The sequence below is a fragment of the Ambystoma mexicanum genome, chromosome 5q (assembly GCF_040938575.1).
Source record: "Ambystoma mexicanum isolate Mex_15411 chromosome 5q, UKY_AmexF1_1, whole genome shotgun sequence".
Lineage (NCBI taxonomy): Eukaryota > Metazoa > Chordata > Amphibia > Caudata > Ambystomatidae > Ambystoma > Ambystoma mexicanum.
Genome location: NC_090933.1, coordinates 1,294,345,125 through 1,294,367,033, shown reverse-complemented (window position 1 = coordinate 1,294,367,033; position 21,909 = coordinate 1,294,345,125). Strand labels below are relative to the sequence as shown.

Below are 21,909 nucleotides of genomic sequence, written 5' to 3'. Positions count from 1 at the left end.
GTTGGTATAGAAAGGATAAGGTAGCAGAGAATAATTTGTATGGTTTCAAGGAAATGCAAGATGGGAAAGAATGCAGCACAGAAATAAACTCGATATGGTTTCAACAAGAGATAATCTGACCACTTTTTCCCTTGTGACAACTCACTCCCCCCTATGCAATATGAAGAGATGGAAGGGAGAGCACACAGGTTTCAGGAATACAATCAAAATGCAGTTCAATTCCATTTCCCCCCAGCAAGCTTAGAGAGGCCCAGGAATGATTTTAAAACACAGGCCAAATGTTTTTAAATGTGGTTGCAATGGATGGGAAAATATGCTAAGGATATTCAGGATGAGTGATTGATACTTTAGATTGGTACAGGTCAACACTAGCAATGATTCATGAATGATTATCAGATTGAAAACGAATTTCAGCAGTGCAAGCAAGAGACAACTATTTTTAACATGTGGTGAAATTGAGCTAGTTTTCAATTCGCAGCACTTTTTCCGAGTGCGTAGATCGCGATTACGGAAAAACTAAACGGAGTTGGAATGTCGTTTTGGGTTTGTTGGAAAGTTTAGGTTCTTAGCTTTAAAATGACAGTTAAATAATGTCAAGGGTTCAGAAGTGACAGATGATGCTTTTACATATTTGAAATCACAGGATGGACACAAAATTCTAAACGCAGTTCTGGACAGGTTGAAATGGTTTGAATAAGATTATTTAAATTAAGAGATTGGGTCTGTACAGTTCTAGGCTGGATACTCGCTCCTAGTTTTGGACTGGAATGGGCCTTGGACTGCACTCTCGCCACCGGACGGTCTCTGGCACTGGTTCTGCTCACAGCGTGGCCTCTGGTCTGCTATCGGCACTGCACAGGTCTGGTCGGCCTCTTGAACCGGATCTGACGGGTTCTGAATACAGCTCTGCTTTCTCTGGATCTCGGTTCTGGCACAGGGTTCTGGGCTAGAAGCGAACAGCACGGCAAGGCTGTTGAATAGTTTGGTTAGGTTGCTGGATTCTGAGGCCTGCTGAGAAGGATTCAGCTGGTGGATTAGGCCTCTTTTCTCCAAGGTTCTAGAGTTTGGGTTCTAGAGTTTGGTTCTGGAGTCTGGATATGTCTGGATCTGAGGTCTTGAGTCTCTGTCTGGATATTGTCTGGGTTTGAAGTCGTCCGGCAGGGTGCTGCGCAAGAAATCAATTGAAGAGTGGAAAATGAATGTCCCTATCTGGGTCTCAGTGGTTCTTTTTATGTGTTTTCAAAGGGGGTGTGGAGGCTGACTTTCCATTCCATGCCCAACCCTCTGAGGATCCTGGTAAGTTAGAGGATTCTCTGTGACCTTACTGGAGAATGGAGTAATGAGTCATCCTATGTCATCAGGTGTCATGTTTATGGCTGAAGGAAAGAACACTCCTCTTAGCTTTTTTTTTTAACATATTTATTTTAGTTAGCACACACGAAAACAAAGTATCACATCAATTCAGCACTTCTTTACAACTTTGACTAATGAACGTGCATCCCCATGTACCAACCCCCATACTTTGTTACTGGCTGTCCCCCGAGGCCTGCTCCCTCGCCAATTGAGTCCGAACCCCGGCTCTCCAGCCCTCAGAATCACGTACATCATTAGGTCCTTTTCATGAATCTCTGAGCTTCCGCCCCACACCCCCTTAGTTCTGGCTACCTTCCAGGACCTGCTCATCCACCAATGGAGTCTGGTTTCAGTCTGCTGCCTACTGGGCATTCAACACCAAACGTGGTTTGTGTGTCAGGGCTGGAAAGCGTTGGTCATAGTCTATCACCGGAGACCACATGTTTGTGAAGCGGTGGAGGCGGCTTCTGCATGCCGCCATGTTTTTCTCGGTGATGAAGATGTCCCAGAGCTTCAACCACCACAGCACCATTAGGGGGCCCTCTGGGGATTTCCATGTCCTGGCTATTGTGATTTTCGCGGCCAGGAGAAGTTGTGTGATGAGGGCTGCTAGCGGGCCCGATCTTGGAAAGATGCCCGGGATCGGGGTCCCTAGTAGGAGTGGCTCCGGCTCCAGTGGCAGTGTGATCTGGGTAATGTCTGTAATGGTGGCAATGCACTGGGTCCAGAAGTCCATCTCAAGAGAAATGTATGCGCACATTCCCTATTGGTGATGCAGAAAGAGGACGAGTGCATGCGTGACCAAATGTCAGTCCAATCTTGATCCTGGATCGGGTGTCCCAGGTCTCTTTCCCACTGCGACATATGTTGTTTTAAGTGCCAATGGATTTACCTGGAACATACGGTACAACGTTGAAATATGTCCTCGGGCTGGGGGGGTCAGCCGCAGTTAGTTCCAGCGCATCAAGCTCCTGTGTGGCCGCCAACCGAGTCTGGGGATGTGAGCACCAGTGCCTGATTTGGATATACGAGAACCTGTCAGACTCCGAGAGATTAAAGACTCTTTTGCATTGGATGAACGTCAGCAGCTGGGTACCTTCGGATAGCTGACTCAAGGAGCTAAGGCCTCCAGCGATCCAGTTTCTAAAGTTCGAGGGGGAGAACCCGGGTGAAAAGGCCGGGTTGTGGAACACTGGGGCTGACGGGCTCAGGTCCCTCTGGATGCCTCTGGATTTGCATGCCCAATCCCATGCCTTTAATGTCCGCTTAGTCGATGATAGGATGGACGGCCACGTCCTCCGCAGAGAGGCAGGAAGGTGTAGGAGAAAGCGCAGGGGGAGAGGTAATCGGGATTGTTCTATGTCCATCCATTTGGGGCGCCCTGAAGCAATGGTCCAGGCCCAAGTGTGAGCTATTTGTGCTGCCATCTGATACCGTTGGAGGTCAGGGACCCCGAGGCCTCCCTGGATTGGGGCACGTAGCATGGTATTCCGTAGGATGCGGGCTTTCTTCCCCTTCCATATAAATCGGAATATCTTCCTCTGAAGTCGCTGTAGCGTGGGACAAGGGACTATAATGGGGAGGGCCCAGCAGCCATAAAGAAAATGTGGTAGTAAGTTCATCTTACAGGCCGTAATGCGACCTATTAGCGAGATTTCCTGCTTGAGCCAACTGTCCAGGCCTTTTTCTAAGGCTTTAAGTAGAATCGGGAAGTTTGTCCGTTAGGTGTCTGCAGGAGAAGCGGGGATCTGCACCCCGAGGTAGGGAATAGACTTTTCGCTTAGTGGGATCGCACACTGAGATCTGAAGGACTCCTTATGTCTCTGGTCTAAGCCTATCCCCAAGGCTGAAGATTTCGCAAAATTGATGGCAAATCCAGAGACCTTTCCGAATCTATTGATTTCCGCCAGGGAGGCCCTCAGGGACCGGGAAGTGTCTGTTATGGTCAGCATCACGTCATCGGCGTAGAGCGCGATCTTATACTGGGTAGGGCCCACTTGAAGGCCTTTGATTCTGGCACTGAGGCGAATCCGCTGGGCCAAGGGTTCCATAACCATGGCAAAGAGGAGGGGGGAGAGGGGACACCCCTGTCTGGTACCGCATATTAGGGAGATCGGGCCAGTCAGTAGGCCATTCACTCAGAGGAGCGTCGTCGGGGTTTCATAATTCGCTAAAACAAGCTTCGAGAAGGATGGCCCAACGTGGAACGCTTCCAAGGTAAGACGAAGGAACAACCAATCTACCTTGTCGAAGGCCTTGGTCGCGTCCAGGGCTAGCAGGGCGAGTTTCCGAGAGTCACGCTTAGCAATCTCGATCAGGTTGAGCACCCTGCAAGTGTTGTCCGTGGTGGCTCTGTGTAGGATGAATCCTGTTTGGTCTGGATCTATAACGTCCGGGAGTATCTTCGCTAGACGGTTTGCCAGGACCTTTGAATAAATGTTCGCGTCTAGATTTACCAAGGAGATGGGTCGATATGCCGCGATGTCTCTGGGATTCTTTCCTGGTTTCAGCGCTACGACTGTGATCGACTCTTTCATCGACTGGGTTATCGATCCTGAGGTGGCGAAGGAGTTGAAGAGAGTCGTCATGGGAGCCAGCAGCTGGGGTCGGAAGAGTTTGAAGAATCGTGGCGAGAACCCTTCCCTTTGCTTTTACTTAGAAATCAATTTTTCATAACCAAACATGCTTCCCAGATACACAAGTTGTTGAGAATACATGTACACATCACAGATTAATTAAGACGGGTCTCTGTTCAACCCTGATCTTTCTAAGAGCTTGGGTTCAGAAATGACAAATTATTTTCGATTTTGGTAGGTTTCGCATTATTGGTTTTGCGCCAAATTTTACCCAGACATATACACACACCCCCTCTGAGCATATTTGTAAGTTGTTATGTTTCTAGCACAAATACTGCAGCTACAATAGTAATAATTACGGGGTTTGGTCTCAGAACATCGTACAGATTTCAGCTTAGTCTCAAACTGTGAGGGCATTCGTCATATTAAGAATCCCAAAGTTGTACATTTCTGTCAGCTTGATACAATATTTAGAAGTATTTTCCTTAAACATATATTTGATGCAATATTAAATCCACAACCCAGTCTGGTCCGCCTCTAGAAGCTTGGTGAGTCAGATGGTCACATGTCTTGATTCTCCCAGAGCAGTGTTTACAGTTACACCTCAAATCAGCATATTCTATTCATCCCAAAGCCCCCATTGTTCCTTCCTCAGAGCTGCAGAGAAAATCTCCTCCTCTCATGATTTACATGCCAATGCGATATCCTGTGCTGTTGGTGGTAAGACCAGGTGTGAAGGCTTCCCAGGGACAGAAGGCCTCTTGAACTTTTAATTAAATCAGACTGCCTTCTAATCAATTTCAACAGAGTTCCTTGTGAAAAAAAGATAACATTATAAACTGAAAATAAGCAACATATCTTTAATCGTCTTTTTCCACATTAAATCAATGTGTGGCACTCTATATGGCATTTTGATAGACTTCTCTGTTTTGGCATATTTATCTTCTGAAATACAGGTCTTCTGTCAGAATTTAAATCGCCAGCACCTGTCGGTGGCGAGCAACGGTACTGCACCCATTTTTGACAGCTGTCTGTCTTAAAAGGGGATTTAGCTTGATAGCATAGGATTCCTGCTAACATTGTACTGATATGGATTCTTGCAGTAAAGTAATGTGGAACACCCAACATGAAGTTGGATCTTTTAGGTGATTTGTGAGCCAGGATTTTAGCAAATTTTTACACCAAATAAAACAGATTTTTGAACAGCTCTATATTCCTTTGCACTGATTTTGCTCTGTGTGCAGCCAAAGGATGGGGTCTGGCAATGGTCTCCTGTATTAACACGGACAGAGGCAAAAGTGGATGGTGGCCTATCTGTCAGGATTTCACTGCGCACTTTCTGGTGATTTCTGGCCAGCAGCATGTTTTCCAGCGGCCATTATGATGTTTCTGCTGCCATTAAGGCACAGTTCTGTTGTAGGGCTTGGATGCGTGGGTGAAAATATCCCACAGGTCATCCAGGGGTAGTGCCTCCTAATCTTTGAGCACCCCCGTATCATGGCCCTCTGGCCACCCCTTTGTTTCCGAACCCCATCGTCCTGAAGGAGCTCTGTCGGCTTCTGTCGAAAAGCACAATAAAGCTAGTTCTGTGCTCAGAACGAAGAACGGGTTGATACTCTGCCTATTGCCTGGTGCAGAAGATCTGCGGCTGCTGAACGTGTTCCTATGCATGAACAAGTGCTAGATGCTTATTCCAGCCAAGATTCTGCAAGCCCTCGATCTGCAGGACTGGATGGTTTACCTGGACCTTTAGGGTGCATGCATACTTCCATGTGGCGATTCATTAAAAGCACAAGAAGTACCTAAGGCTCATGGTGGATCAATGCCATTACCAGTTCAAGGTCCTGCCATTCTGTCTTTCCTCGGGCCCCCAGGGGTTTCACCAAGCTGCTGGCAGTGGTAGTGACTCCCCTCGGGGGTGGGGGGGGCCTTCATGTCTTTGCCTGGATGACTGACTCATCCATGCACACACCCCAGATCTAGTGTCAGAGAATGTACTTTACACATGCAGTCTATTCCACATCTTGGACATTTCCCAGAACTTCAAAAAGTCTCGGATTTCCCTGTCCCAGTGTCTTTGGTTCATCAGGACAGTTTTAGACACTCATCTGGGCAGTGTTTTTCTGCCTAAGGACCGAGTTGAAAACATCCTTTGGATCGTCAATGTCCTCCAAGTCCAGACCTCTGCTTTCCTGCACCTTCGGGGCCTCATGGCCTCCTGCATCCTAGTGGTACTGGAGGCAAGGCTTATATGAGATCGGTTCAGTGGCTTCTCTGTTGCCAATTGTCACAGTTTCAGTCCACATTTTGGACCTTTTACAGGTCTCAATCAGGTGGTTTAGAATCTCGCGTGGTGGGCCGTACGAAACAACTTTCTGAGAGGCGTGTTGTTTCGTTAACCTTGGCCGCAGGTGACAGTCGTCACCAACACATTTCTGACTGGTTAAGGCGCTCGCCTGTCAGACTTAACAGTGAGCAGACTGGTCTCCCGCAGTGTCTCTGGAACACATCGGCGTGCTCAAGCTGAGGGCAATCAGGCTGACCTGCGCCCGGTAACCTAAGGGTCTGGTGCGCAATATAAATAAATAAACAAAACAAACAAACAAATAAACCTGCTGCTCCTTTCAGAAACCTGGTGCTTTGGTACTGGAGGCTGGTACCACATATCGCCTTGAGCTGCTGCTTCATCCCATGTTTAGAAAGAGACGCTGAAGGAGACTAAAAGGCGTACCAAAATGTAATTTTGGATATGCAGTATGGGTCCTGGCTCTGCCCAGAAAATGAAGCATAATGAGAAGAAGCGTAAAGGCAAGAAGGTAGCACTCGTTACTTGGGTGCCTTTACAGCTCTATTCAGTTAAAACCTGGTATTCACCCTATTTCTAGAAGATTCAAATAGATACCTTCTCATAGATTTCTAATCTTCGAAAAAAGTTCCAAACAGTGACTGCATCAGAAAATCGTTCAACAGACACCAGGGGGCATGAGGTGCAACACTATGCCAACAAGGTCCCAAGTACTTTCTTTGTTCTTGTCCCACAGGTGTGGTTTTGTGAACTGTCACTTTCACTGAATCTGTTTGATCAGCCCAGAGGCTTTTGGCAGTGGGGGCTTACATCTGGCACGGAACGCAAGCGGCAGATGTCTGGCTTGCATTCATGCAGCCTATGTCTTTGCTGCCTTGGTGTCGGTCAAGTGAACAGGGGTGAGATTAGAATAATATTCACCAGGCTTTGTGATGATATATCAAGTAGTGTCTCCCTTGTGCCTTGTACCTGGATTATCACTGGAGTCCACAATTGCAGTCTATATATTCTTTTGGTTGTGTGTAGTGTGGCGAGGAAAATCTACACCCAAAAAAGCCTGTAAAGGCAACACCACACAGAGGGCAGGAGAAGACTCCCCGCACCAATTAACTTGGCACCTCTCTAACTATGTTATGCAGGCACTGTGCAAAGACTGTAGGGGGGAGAGAGCATCTGAATGCAAGAGAAATGTTTGCTGGGGATCATAGTGATTTGCATACTCTTAGTCCTTAGTTCTCGCTACCGTCCCCTCATGCACATGCCAGATCCCCACATTAGTGTCCTGTATAACCTCTGAACTGGAAGTTGGTCCCGCTATTGTATGGGGAAAGGAAATACTGTTGTGCGGAAGGTTGTTCGAAGTTGTGCTGCAATTTGCAGCCTTTCCTATGTAAAGGAAGGTTTCTGGCCTGGACTGCTGCTGCAGCAGTTTTCACATTTTGTGATGGAGTGTTAAAAAACAAATAGTTACTGAATCGCAAAAAGGCAGTATTTCATATTGATCAAATGTGTCTTTAAATAAGTAGAAATATTTGTGTTAAAGGTTTGTGTAACATCCACATTAGGTAATTCATTTCTCATGATAAAATGTGCTTTGGTGACTGTTATTTAAAATGTTAACATAACCATGTGAGTGTTTTTCTCGTCCACACAACATGTAATTAGTAATGATCACTTTTCAATGGATTCCTTCCTCCCACATACCTCCAAGATAAGGAAGCTGTGGGAGGTAGGACTCATCCATGAGAACTACCAGAGGTAAGTCATTTGTTTTTCTTCTGAGCTAATGTTCCCTCACATGTCTTGATTTATCGCATGCAATTCAGTGAAATGAGAAGTTGCTTTTCTTGAATATGGAACAAGAAGGAATATTTCCTTTTGTTAGGGGTGAAACATGTTGCTTGCCCGTTAAGTTCTAATAATCTGTTTTACTTTTTTATTGCTCAGGTTCTGGGAATAAAAGTAGAAACCAAGGTACAGTTTGAGGAAACCAGAAGCTACTGGTATATCTAAACTGCATTCACTTTCCCCCTTTCTCTATCCCTGCTTCTAAAATCAAATAATCCTTCTAAAGGGGCTTGCGAGGGGCACTCAAGTTCCATTTGCTTCAGCCTGGCAACTTCTGTCTGAGTCTATTGTGTGCAAAGCTTACTAGAGCAGTACTTTGGCGTTTGAAACCAATGGCTAGCCATGGTTTCCTGCTTTCAGACAAGAACTTACATTAGTTCTGTATGGATATTATTCTGAAGGGTGTTTGTAAGCCCTATCATGGGGGGTATCTAATTTTACCAAGGCATTTCCTATGCACCACCAGAGGAAATAAGGCAGACACTCATGCCGGAGCATCTGAGTATTGAAGTGATTGGGAAACCAAAGCACCATGGAGTGAATAATAACTAGTCTTCCTGGAATAGTAAAGTTGAAATGTGCCCTTTAAACAAACAAATAAAAAAGCTGAAGAAAGTTGAACTCCTAGATCAGATGGTCTCCATTTTGGATTTGTCTGCTGTATTGGAACAGTGGCGAAGTTCAATCTCATCTCATCTCAGTATCTTGTGAGATTCATTCTTGAATATCATAAGATGTCTTTATCTCGTCATTACCCACAGTTAGGTTTATGATTGCTTCATGGTGATGAAATATAAATAGATTACTACTATTTTAACATTGTTTATCTGGGGATATTTTTTATTAAATGCTACTGCTATTATGTCTTTAACTCTACATTTAGATTTTCATTTATAGTTTTAGGTGAATGGACAATCCGCTTACTTTTTGTTGCAGTTTACCTTTCCCAGACTGCTTTAGTGGGCATTCTAGGTCACACATTTTAAGAAAGGTATGAACATGGCCACAAGCATTTTAGGGAATCCTACCCGACACACATATGATCTTCTGTTGGAGAATAAATACATGGGTCATCTTGGGAAATGGACAAATCAAGTCAGACTCTGGGGCCATCAGTAATGGATTCTGCATACTTTCTAGGCTTGCATCTTTTCATGGGGTTTAAGCTTCCTAATGTAACCAGACAGCACTTTAAAAGGCATCTAGAGGCGAAGGTGCTTTAGTGTTGCCGATTGGTGGTGGAAGAGAACTTGATGATTCAATCTCTAGCTTTACTAACTAGTTTTCAATTTCCGCCTTCTAACTATGATTACATTTTGATGGCTTCTTTGAGTTGTTGTGTGTACTGCTCATGCCTTCCACAGCTGATTTTACCACTGAAGAAACTACTGAAACGCATATCCCTACACCTGTTTGTCGCTAGTCCACGTAGAATGGATACCAACAGTTTGCATGCATGCATATGTTTAGGGCATCTCTTAAGTGCTGTTCTGAGACCTATTGTATATATTAGAATTTTTTGTTAAAGTATATGCGTGTTAATTAGCCTAAAATCGACAATAAAAGAAAATCACACATGCATTCAATTTGTTTGATTGTTGGTGGCACCTTTACTCTACTACAACCATTGATTGCATGATGTTAGTACGATATACATTTCCACTATCAAAGCCTCGCCAAGGATATGATGGAACTGACGGTAAAATGTAGAAGCAGTATTTACTTTGATTTATCTGTTTGAGGAAAGAGATTTATTTTGCTTATGTCTTTTCAGTTTTTGAAATTGCTGCAAGTTATTATGGTTAGTTTGAAATCAACAGCTACCAAGAGCTACTTTAGACTCCCAGGACAACTGGTGTCTTACAAACATGGGTTTGAAAATGTTAATAAAGAACAATTGCTATACATCTAGTACACATTAAACATAATGGATCATACATAATGGGCAAAAAAGGTAGTGTGTGCATTTAAAGTGTAGGTTAGATTTGCAGTGCACTGTGTACTTGCTCCTGGCTCCCCAGAGGTAGCTCCTGCCGATTGGGTGATGCCGACATCCAGGAACTCGTTTTAGCTCCTACTCATCGAATCTTAAATTTGAACCCTGCCTTTTTATTATTCTGACCCCAATGTAGTAGCATACATTAAGAAAAGCATCTCCAACTAATTACAGTATTATGGTGAACCAGATCATTTGTAGACCCCTACCCATTTTGGAATTAATGAATCTTTTATTAGGTGCTTAACACCGGAGACCAGTCTCTAAGCGCAAGACCGGGATTCAAACCTGTGTTGCTCTGCATGGTCTTGCTTTCAAGACAAATGCATTGTCCCTGAGCTATCTTTCTGGCCCTTGTGGGATGCCCTCACATCTACTGTTACAGGTACAATCCTAAACTTCTACATGCAGCAATAAGCAAAAACAAGCTGATTAGGTAGCTGGAAAGTGGCCTTTAGGAATTGGAGTTGAAGTATGCAGGAGTTCCTCAGAGGATAAGTTGGCAGCACTTAAGAAGTTAGACACAAGTTGAACTTCCCCTTAACCCAAAAAGCTAAGCGAGGGGGCCCCTTTTACGAGATCAGCATTTTGGTCTACAGATTTAAGAGCAATGTGGAGAAAATATTACGCTTTATTGTTAATGACACTGTCTTTGCAGAATGCACTGTCCACCCTGCCTTTCTAAAGTTTTATGGTGACCTGTATTTTAAAGGTACAGAACCTGATTAGGATTTTCTTATACGTATATTGTCATATGCCCCATTAAATCTAAAAGATTGTCAATACTAGAGTGTGACATTCTGGTAGACGAGTTGAGAGCTGCCATCTTTATGATGTGAAAATAAATGCCCTTTGTTGGACTGTATTGCAGTTGCACATTACAAGCTATTCAGCCATATTTTGCATCCTGTTATGTGCTAAATGTCATAGGATTTGCCTAAGGTGCCCACACCCACTTTCCATTTCTAGAACTGATCTTAATCCTGAAACCCAACCAACCTTACGCTAGCTGTTCTGATTTCTGACAGGCTACCTCTACCGGTATGAATCCAATTGGAAGCAGCCTCCTTTGTATGTAAGCAGTGCATACTGGCTCACTCTTGGATATGGCGGGTACACAGAAAATCCCTGATAGCTATATCATGATGCTGAGTCAGTAGGCATAAGCACAGGCTTCAAAACTCCCAAATCCTACAATAATGAAGTTCACTCGTTGCTGAGCAGGCAGTGCCCTGATCCTAGGTAAAATGCTTAATCTTATTTGGTTTGTTGTGTCCAACTCCCCTTTTCTGGAAGCGAGTCAAGACTTGTGTAACTATTATACACATGAACAGTACAGCAATTGTGAGTTCCCTGGTGTGCCTGCTGAAGACTCAGCACACTAATAGACACAACAAAAGACCAGATAGTTGGAAGACGTGGTATACAAAGCTTATACCTTAATTCAACATGATGGACTTACTTTTTTAGACAGTGTGTTTTTGTTTTACTGAAGTTGCGTTCCTTATTTTATACATATTTATTTTCCTAAAATGTGTTTTCCATTGGCACTTTATATTTTAGCATTTCGAATGAATACATTCCACGCACATATTACTCTTCTTCCGAATATCCATCAGATGTAGTCTTGATTGAATATTTTCAGTTGCCTACCTAGGGACGCCATGTGGCTCTTAAGTAATAATGGATTCGTTCCTCCAACAGATTCCTTATCTATGATATTTTTGCAGCGCAGCTGTTCTTCCGGAATGCCTTAAGCCTCTACGTGCCTGTTAGGCAGAATTATATTCAGTACCCTTTGGGAACACCACACACAATTAAGACTACAAGTGACAGTACAAATTCACCTTTGGTACAAGCCTGTACTACACAGTTGGAGTGGTAGCAGTGGCTGAGCAGCCAGACGTATCTCAAGAGTAAGTGAGCAGTATCAGATAGTTACAAAGGACAGCAATTACTATGATTCAGGCAAATACTGACTCAAGGTTTTCAAGCAAAAGAATATATATTTCTCCAGCATTGGATCTTTCATGGATTCACATGCTTAGAATATTCCCTGTCGTCAGGCTGGGAATCCTCTGTAGGTTATATAGACCTTTTCCATGGGAAAAATTCTGACACTTTTGTGTCCTATCTACGTCGTTTTGGGCCGCGCACGCCGGCGCCACTAGGACCTAGGGGTATATATAGCTCCGCCCTCGCGGCTCCCTCAGATTTCAACCGTCTTCCAAAGTGGCGGGATTACCTCGCGTATCTGCTATTTGGTTAGGTTGTTCTTTCTACTTCTGCGACTGTTTGTTCTTCTTAAGAGAATGTCTGGAAAGGCGTTGTTTCGTCCGTGTGCTACGTGCGGCCTTAAGGTGTACGAAGGGGATGGTCATATGGACTGCATTTACTGCCTTCATCCTCACCACACGGCGGACACTTGTGAAATCTGTCAGGGTTTCTCCCAAAAACCCTCAAAGATCGAAAAAGACGCCTGGTCGATTGGCTCAATGACGGAGCGGGTGCCTACCCGGCATCGGAGGTGGGCTCCATGGCCTCAAAAAGTAAGTCGGAACCCCCGACGAAGAAGGCACGTGCTGCCGAAAAACGAACCTCGGAGTCGGCCGAAAAACGACCCTCGGAGAAACATTCGGAGAAACATTCGAAAGGCCTCCTCCTCTTCACACAAGGCGTCGTCTTCTTCCTCCTCATCTAAAAAGGAGAGAAAAGAACCATCTAAATCCTCCTCAGGAGACCGTCATAAGTCTACCTTGAGTCGAGAGGCCGTGGCCAGCAAGTAGGCCCCAAAAGCAGCGGGAACACCTCAAGGCCCTGCGCCACTGGCTTCGCTGACGACCCGCTCGTCGACGCCGGCGTCATAGGCGGCTCCTCCCACATGTCAGACTGCGGCGGTAGGAAACCTATCGTCGACGGTGGTCCCGTCGATGGGATGGCAACCGGAGGTTTTCGATCCTGTCCCGCCGGAGGCCCTGCTTCAACCAGAGGCGACTTTCTCCATCTCGTCGGCTGACGAGGAACGCGACACAGTCACACACCCAATCGATCTGGGTCTGCAGCCGACCAGCGCGATGTCGCTCTTGGGTGTGGGTTCCATCCCTACTACCTCGTCATTACTGAACCCCCAGGCGGTTCTGTCCTTGGAGGTGCTAAATAAGCTACAAAAACTATTACAGCGTTTGGACACACAAATACCCCAGCCTGGGGCCCCGACACGGAGACACTCTACGCCATTCGTCGACGAGCCGGGCCCGGCTCCTCGCTCGGCGACCAGGATTACGGCCGCTTCCCACGCGCCGGAAGATTGCCCTACCCTGCAAGAAGAAGGAGAACTACAGGACTCTGACCGTTAGGGATCAGGTTCAGACATCTCACTATCCCCCTCAAGGGACCCAACTTGGGACTCTGAAGCGGAGATGGAAGCTCCGAGAAGCCCGGCACAGCCATCGCCACCTGACGACGTGGGTGCATTCCATGCCATGATGCGTAAGGCGTTTTCGGAGTTTGGCCTAGTCCCTGAAGAGGAGAAAAAGGATTGTTTTCTTTTTGATCATATGGGCAAGAGAAGGAAATCCATATTCGCCATTCCGATTTTGGATCATGTCTGGCAAGCGGGCCTGAAGACCACGCGGCACCCGTTCTCTGAACCGGCAGTGAAAGGTCGTTTGGAGAAGAAGTTCAAGGCTCTGGAATCGACTCTCAAGTGCCTGACGTCTCAACCTTTGCCGGAGTCGGTGGTATCGGCGGCGAGAAAGGCCAGGTCTCAACATAAATGCACGACCCCTCCAGACAACGAGGCCAGGAGTCAGGACGCTTTCGGCAAGAAGGTGCTGTCCGTCGGCGCGACTACAGTTAAAGCAGCCAACTCCTTGGCGATTATGTCTAGGTATGACAGGGAAATGTGGCACCGACTGGCTCCTATCTTGGAGCATTTGCCCGAGGAACATAGAAAGTCTGCAATGTTGTTAGTGCGTGAAGGAGAGGAGGCCTCCAACCATGCTATAAACATTGCCGTCGACCTAGCCGAGTCCGGTTTTAAGCAGATCAATAATGGCGTAGTTCTACGTAGACAAGCCTGGCTCAAGTGCACTACGTTCAGACCAGAGGTGCAATATAAAGTCTTGGATATGCCGTGTGAAGGGGAGCAACTGTTCGGTGAAAAAGTGGATGAGGCCTTGAAGGGCATGAAAGAGGATACTGACACGGCACCGTCACTCGGAGCCCTCCAGAGTGGTAGGAATTTTCGTTCCTTTCATCCTTTCAGAGGGGCCTCTGGTAACTCCCGGTTTGGGTCATCTAGAGACAGAGGTTTGAGCAGATCCTCCTACTCGTCCCAAGGCTACAGGCGTGCGGCCCAATCTTCTCGTAGATGCAGAGATTACCAAACCTCCCGACGGCGGGGTGCCTACCCTTCGTCGATGAAAGATAAACAATCCAAGAGCCAACAATGACATGCTTCAGGGCATCCTGGGGAGCCGAGTGTCTCGTCGCATCGACGAGTGGGAGCGCATAACAACAGACCGATGGGTTTTGGACACGATTCATCTGGGACATTTTCTACAGTTCAAGGGCAAGCCACCACACATTCCACCGGTGTTCTCGGCCCAGCCCCACCTTCAAATACTACTACAGGAGGTGGCGCTTATGCTGCAGAAAGGGGCTATAGAACTGGTCCCGGTGGCAGAAAAAGGACAGGGAGTGTACTCCCGGTACTTTGTCGTCAAGAAACCAAATGGAAAATGGCGTCCCATTCTGGATCTACGAGCGCTCAACAAACTGCTCAAGAATTTAAAATTCGAAATGTTGACGCTTCAGGAGGTGATCCGATCGATACAACCCAGAGATTATTTGTCGTCGCTAGACCTTCAGGACACATACTTCCATATCCCGATGCGTCGACGGCAGAAAAGATTTCTGCGGTTCGTCGTCGGACGAACCCAATATCAGTTCAAGGTCCTCCCGTTTGGCCTAAAATCGTCCCCCAGGACGCTCACCAAATGTCTGGCTCCAATAGCAGCCTGGTTAAGAAGGGAAGGTCACCACGTGTACCCTTATTTGGACGATTGGCTAGTGAGGGGACTGTCTCCAGAAAGGGAACAAGAAAGCCTGGATGCCACCCTGTCCCTCCTGCAACGTTTGGGCTTCGCAGTGAACTTCGACTAGTCCTCATTAAAGCCTTCAAGGACCTTGGTCTTTTTGGGGGCAGAGTTCCACACACAGTCGGGACTGGTGAAGCCATCCCTCGAAAGGATTCACAGACTGCAACAAAAGGCATTGGAATGGGAGATCGACACCAGAGTGTCAGTACGAAGGTACATGTCCCTGCTGGGGACCATGTCGTCCTGCATACCCTTGATAGACAACTGTCGCCTCTTCATGAGGCCTCTTCAGGAATTCTTGGCGGATTGATGGGCACAGAGTCGAGGACGCTGGTCGGACAAGTTGACCATCAACGGCCAGCTCGTGCAGGCGCTTCAATGGTGGAGAATCTCCATACACCTAACTAAGGGAATGCCCTTACTGGAGCCTGCGTTCCAGAAGACAGTGGTCACGGATGCTTCTCTAACTGGGTGGGGAGCTCATCTGGACTCCTTACAGGTTCAGGGTCGTTGGTCATCGGAAGAGTCCTCCCTCCACATCAACCTGCTAGAGTTGAGGGCGGTGCGTTGTGCCCTAAAATCCTTTCTGCCACAGATAAAGGGCTCAGTGGTGAGAATCATGACAGACAACACGACAACCATGTTTTATCTACGGAAGCAGGGCGGAACTCGCTCCAGGAGCCTGTCGACGGAAGCCCAGGAGATCTGGCATTGGGCCCTACAACACGACATACATCTGTTGGCGTTCCACTTACCAGGAGTGAAAAATGTGCAAGCAGACGCTCTCAGCAGAGAGATGAATTGTCTACACGAATGGGAACTGAACGATCCGCAACTGCACCGTGTCTTCGCGGAATGGGGTCATCCGGCCCTCGATCTCTTTGCGACGAGAGACAACAAGAAATTCTCCCAATACGCGAGCAGGTGGCCACAACAAGACTCGCTAGGGGACGCGTTCTCCTTCCCGTGGACGGGCAAGTTTCTGTATGCCTTCCCCCCATTCCCTCTCATCCGTTGGACTCTGCAATGGATCCACAGATATCCTTGTCGGGTGATCCTGGTGGCCCCGTATTGGGCCAGACAAGTGTGGTTCTCCGATCTACTTCACCTCTCAGCGGCAGAATGAGGTTCCAGAAGATCCCCAACCTTCTGTCTCAGGAGAAAGGGACCGTTTGGCATCACGATCCGGACAACCTCAGTCTGACGGCCTGCCTCCTGATTTCACCGAGTTTGGCGCGTTAGCGATTCCAGCGGATTGCTGTCGTATTTTGCAAGCCGCAAGGGCACCTTCTACGAACACTTCATACACATACAAATGGAAAAGGTTCTGCATATGGTGCGCACCTCAACCAGGTCTGGTCCCGCGGGCGATTACACTGGAACAACTCCTACCATACTTGTTGCTCCTGGCAAATAACGGGTTATCTGTCTCATCCATAAAGGTGCATCTAGCTGCCATCTCGAGATTTACTCGGAAGAGACATTCCACTCCACTGTTCAGTGACCGCCTAGTTAAACACTTCCTTAAAGGGTTGTTTCGAACCTTTCCTCCCAAGAAGTTTCCTCCGATCTGGAGTCTGAACCTGGTCCTGGCAGCCCTGATGAACCCCCCTTTTGAACCAATGTCATCGACATCATTAAAATGTTTGTCCGTGAAATTGGCTTTCCTGGTGGCCATTACTTCTGCTCGTCACCTGTCGTAAATACAAGCTCTAGTGATCGACCCTCCGTATTTGAGGTTTTTCAGTAATAAAGTCGTGCTGGCCACTAACCCGCATTTCATACCTAAAGTACCTTCCATGTTCCATAAACACGCTACTATAGTGTTGCCTACATTCTTTCCAACACCGTCTTCAGTGGCAGAGAAGACTCTCCATACATTGGACGTGAAAAGAGCTTTGAAATTTTATCTCCAACGCACTCAAAGCTTCAGAGACACGAGACAACTCTTCGTAGCTTATGGTCCTGCGGCTAGGGGTAAAGCGATTTCAAAACAATGACTATCCAGATGGGTCTCTTCGGCCATTTCCTATTGTCATTCCAAGGCCGGAAAGCATCCAAGGGCCCATTCGACAAGATCTACATCGTCGTTGACGGCTTTGTGGTCCGGAATTCCGCTGGGGGATATCTGCCAGGCGGCTTCCTGGTTGGTACCACATACGTTTACCCGACATTACTGTCTCGCACAGCAACATGCTGAAGATACACTGATTGGACGGGCAGTTCTACGTCACCTGTTCCAATAAGGTAAGCCCCAAGTGGGGTTGCATCCTCCGGCAACTATGCTTTAAAGTGTCGTGTCTTTTTCTGTGAACATGCTATAATGTAATGCGTTGCCATATTAAGTGGGCACTGTGCTTGTTGTGATGTTGGTTTGCATACACGCCTCCAATGTTGGGGGATACTGCTATACAATCTATTCTAAGCATGTGAATCCATGAAAGATCCAATGCTGGAGAAGGGAATAGTTTCTTACCTGTAACTCCATTTCACCAGCATTGGTATCTTTCATGGATTCACATGCGCCCTCCGGCCTCCCCTGAGCATGCAAACCAGAGACCCCCTGAAATCTGAGGGAGCTGCGGGGGCAGAGCTATATATACCCCTACGTCCTAGTGGCGCCGGCGTGTGTGGCCCAAAAAGACGTAGATAGGACACAAAAGTGTCGGAATTTTTCCTATGGAAAAGGTCTATATAACTTTCCGAGGATTCCCAGCCTGACGGGGAATATTCTAAGCATGTGAATTCATGAAAGATACCAATGCTGGAGAAATGGAGTTACAGGTAAGAAACTATTCCCTTATTTCACTCTTCAGTTCTATAACAGTTCACTCTTCCAAGCAGTTTAAAAATCACACTCTTAATACACCACACCACTTCCCTTAAATTCCAGACAAGTTAAGCTCACAGAATGAAGTGGGAGCAAAATGGCACTCCAGCAATTTAAAAGGGAGGGAAAGACAGAAGTTAACAGAAATTGAATCACACCAACAGGTAAGTACTCTGGGCAATTGAACAAGAGAAACTACAATGATAAAATCAGATAGAAAAGGCTTAGGGCCAAAGTCAATGGTTCAAACCTCTTTTGCTCAAGATAATACAGTTCAGTGTAGTTTGCAGTAAAGTTTGTGCCACGGATTCCGGACGAGGTTGGTTGGTAGAAAAGTTAGCTCAAAGAGAAGGACAAGCCCTTGGAGAAAGATTTCAAACACTTTCACTGCGGCTGAACAAAACGAACAACTGGATTTGCACAATACCTTAAAACAGAGTGGAATCTGTAGCTGAGGCAGAAGTTCCTGGTAGTTCCTGCAGGCTCACGGTTCCTGAAGCGACTGTCGGACTGATGAGAAGTAGGAAGAATGGAGGGTCCTGCACTACCCATGGAAGAAACCAGCAGCAGAGCAAAGCAACAAATAAAAGGTGCGCTCCTTAAAACCCAAGCAGGGTCCGACCTTACTGGCTATCCGGCCCACAGTAGCTCTGTACAGCGAATTCGAGCAGAGGAGGGGTCCTGGCTTGCAGTTTGGGCGAACTGGTTGGTCCCAGCAGCTCAAGGGAAGAAGTTTCCTGGAGGATCTTCCCTGTCGTCGGATTCTGAAGATTCGGACCTGCAGCAGGGCTTCACCGGGCGGTTCAATCGTGGTCGGGGTCCTCTTCCGTCAGTTCCTCGTTGGTTCTTGCGTTCCAGTGGCGACTCTGCCTTTCCAGTCCCAGAGACTTGCTTTTTATGCAGTTTTCCCCCATTCATACAGCCAAGCTGTCAATTACACAGCAGGGTAGCTGTCCTGGCAAGGACAGTCACCCAGCCAATCAAACAGGAGTGCGACTTGGGTTACCAAGGGAACCCATGGCAGGGGTCCTAAAACCCCTCCCTCAGATCCTGCATACCCAGACTTTCAGGTGCCTAAAGGAGGGCTTCTGTGTAGAAGCCTGCAAAAAGGCAATGACCAAAGGGACCAAACCTGGTTTGGCGCGCAGCGTAAAATACGAGGAAGACATTTACAAAAGAAATGGCAAATAAACCCAGCCGGAACCGTAATAAAACATACATGGTCAAGCGGTTTATGTTTGAGGCGAATATAATAGCCTGAAACAATACCATGGTTTTTTAGGATAACCGCGGTATGAAAAATAGGGTAGATACCACTGCCACCAGCCAAGTCTTAGTGTAAAGAGAGCGAAACAATGCTCCAAGAGGCACAGACAAAAAGGGATAGGAATTGACCCTTTCCAATTCTCCAAGTAAGATGGGGTGTACTGGGTCTGTGGTTTTAAAATTGACTAAGTAAAGTTAATGGCAACTTTACCTTTTCTGGGGGACAGTAGTCAGCCCCAGAAACTGGAGTCGGTGGGAAGTCTCAAAGACAACCCTGTGTCACTGCACTGAAGGTGCTGTGTAACACACATGAAGAAAATGGTGCCATGGAGTAGGTGAGGCTCCAGTGCCCAAGATCACACAAAAAGTAGAAATACACTCAGCAAAACACATGTAAGAGTGGGAAACAGGCTCACACTCTTACCAGGTGAAAAATAAAAAACCTAGAAATCCAGCAAAGCTGCTGAGCGACTCATTAGGTAAGGGAAATCAGCCATTTACGAGAATTCTCCTTAACAGTGCCCCATGCTGGTCATTACGTCGGATCCATTATATATTGAAGCATTGCGCCGTATGACCTCTGTTCCTTTTTTACATGCACTCTGTTCGCTTGTGGGGCACATACTTTGTTCCTTCGATTTAAGTAAATTCGGAACCCTGAGGTTTTAATCCTTGTGCAAATTGCGGCCGATAAATGCTGGTACTTGTACCGCACAGGATTTGTCTTTACTACTTGGAGGAGAAGTATGATACCAAGGAATGTGGATCGTGTCAATCCATGCATATCGAGGTCCTCGGAAAAGAGCAGCAAAGCTCTTCACGTACTTCCTCATGGAGAGCATTGACGTTGCGATGTCTTGTTAGGGGTCGTGTGACATTTAGCACCGGTCCGATGACAAGCCGTCCACACGTAAAGATCAGAAGAAACGCATCATTCGAAGGACTCTCTAGTGGTGGTGCCACAGGTACCATTTCCCACCCTGTCCTCCACCCCATGGAAATTGGAAAATGTCCCATTAAAGATGTTCGACATCTTCCCTAAGGCCCAGGCGCCAACATCATTGTTGCCTCAGACTGACGGGGACTACGCAGGGGAACACTCCATATGCATATGGGCACAGGCCTGATCCCCCAAGGGCGATCATGTCTCCCTTCAAGTGTTGAGGCCTCGGCAAGCACGTTTGGAATTCTCCCTACTTCCCATGAGGCCTTTCATGTCTAAGATGGACCAGAGTTTTTTTATGGGGAACTGGTTAATTTTGGAATGGAGCCAATGTGTTTGACAAAAAAGAGAGACTTCACAGAGGAATGTTATGAGAAAGGGGAGGTTCTTCAAGTCCTGGCCTCAGATTTTCAAGGACAGTGGGCTTTTCACCTCCCAAGACCTGGATATTCTACCAGCCCCTACCCTGGGAAAACCTCACATATCCTTCCAGAGGCTGATGGCCAGAGTTGTCAAAGCCTGTCCAGGTCCAAAGTCCAGTTTGAGTTGATGGACATCCTGGATGAAGGGCCCAAGAATAGGACCTTGCTGCCATTTAATGTGGCTGTGGAGGCTCCATGAATATGTGAGAGAGTCCCACCTCACCCCCCTCTCCCCCTACAGTCGACAGGGAGCTGGCGAAGAAACACTGCCCAGCTCTAGCCTTCTTGTCCACCCATGCCTCCCCTGAGAACTTGGTGTTGCAGGCTGTGATAGCCAATTTGTAGACGTCCACTTTCCCCTCTCTTCTCCCTGACCCGGAGAGTAAGCTGTTACGCTCACCTGGCTCCCACAGAGGCGTCGATCGGAACTGGACAGCTGCGGTCTCCACCAATGTGACGCGTAGGGCCGAGATGACGGACTGGACTGGCCCACCTAGCTTAGTTTGCTTGGCCCGTAGGAATATTCTTCTGCAAATGGAGAAAGGGAATTAACCACCCGTGGAGTTGAGCGTAAATCCCCCCACCCCCGCTGTTCTCCGCACAGATCACCTTTGATGTCCCCTCTTATAGTCTCACCTGATGGTTTGAAAAGATGAGCTCTCCATCCTGCATTGAGAGCAGGGGCGCGTTGATAACCAGTTGCTTCACTGGCTTGAAGGAATTTGTGAGTTCCAGAACAATATTGACTCCGAGATTCCCAGCAAGACGCCGTAAGTATAAAGTTAGTAAGAGTTCAAATGCCTGACTTTCACTCTTGTCCGATTCCTTGCAGGTTGCAGCTTGACCCTAATGAAGAGTTCATCGTGGCAACCGGTAGTATTCTGGTAAGGATTTGTATCTTCCAACACAGTTTGATAAAATATTGTCAATATGTAACCTGTTGCTTTCTCCCTTATTCAGGCGCTGAGAGAAAGTATGAAGTCTTGGGGAATAATACCTCCGGCAGTAAAATCAGGTAAGTCTATTGTGGTGAGGAGGGTTCCCCTTGTTAGTCCCTTTGTTTCACCTTGCTGTCCTTTTGTTTCCCCTTAGGGGCCGGGGTTCGGCAAAGATGCAGTGGAAGCTGCGCTGACCTGTGAAGAGGAATAGTACCCCCAGTGGTAAAATCAGGTAAGTCTCTGGGAGGGGTAACTAATATTCTTCTGTGTATTCACTTGGCTCACCTTGCTGTTCTTGTCTTCTCGTTAGGTGCCGGAGTGCGGCGGGAA

General features: G+C 47.0%; 1 protein-coding gene across 2 annotated transcripts in view; it reads left to right on the top strand.

Moving 5' to 3' along the window:
• Nucleotides 1–21,909, top strand: part of MROH1 (maestro heat like repeat family member 1) — a 2,813,132-nt gene that overhangs the window by 1,420,920 nt on the left and 1,370,303 nt on the right. The window contains exon 23 of one of the 2 annotated variants that reach the window (XM_069621885.1): nt 8,182–8,208. The exons of the other annotated variant lie outside the window; for it this stretch is intronic. Coding sequence (XP_069477986.1) covers nt 8,182–8,208 — 27 coding nt within the window. The remainder of the gene's footprint in view (nt 1–8,181; nt 8,209–21,909) is intronic. 2 annotated transcript variants of the gene reach the window in all.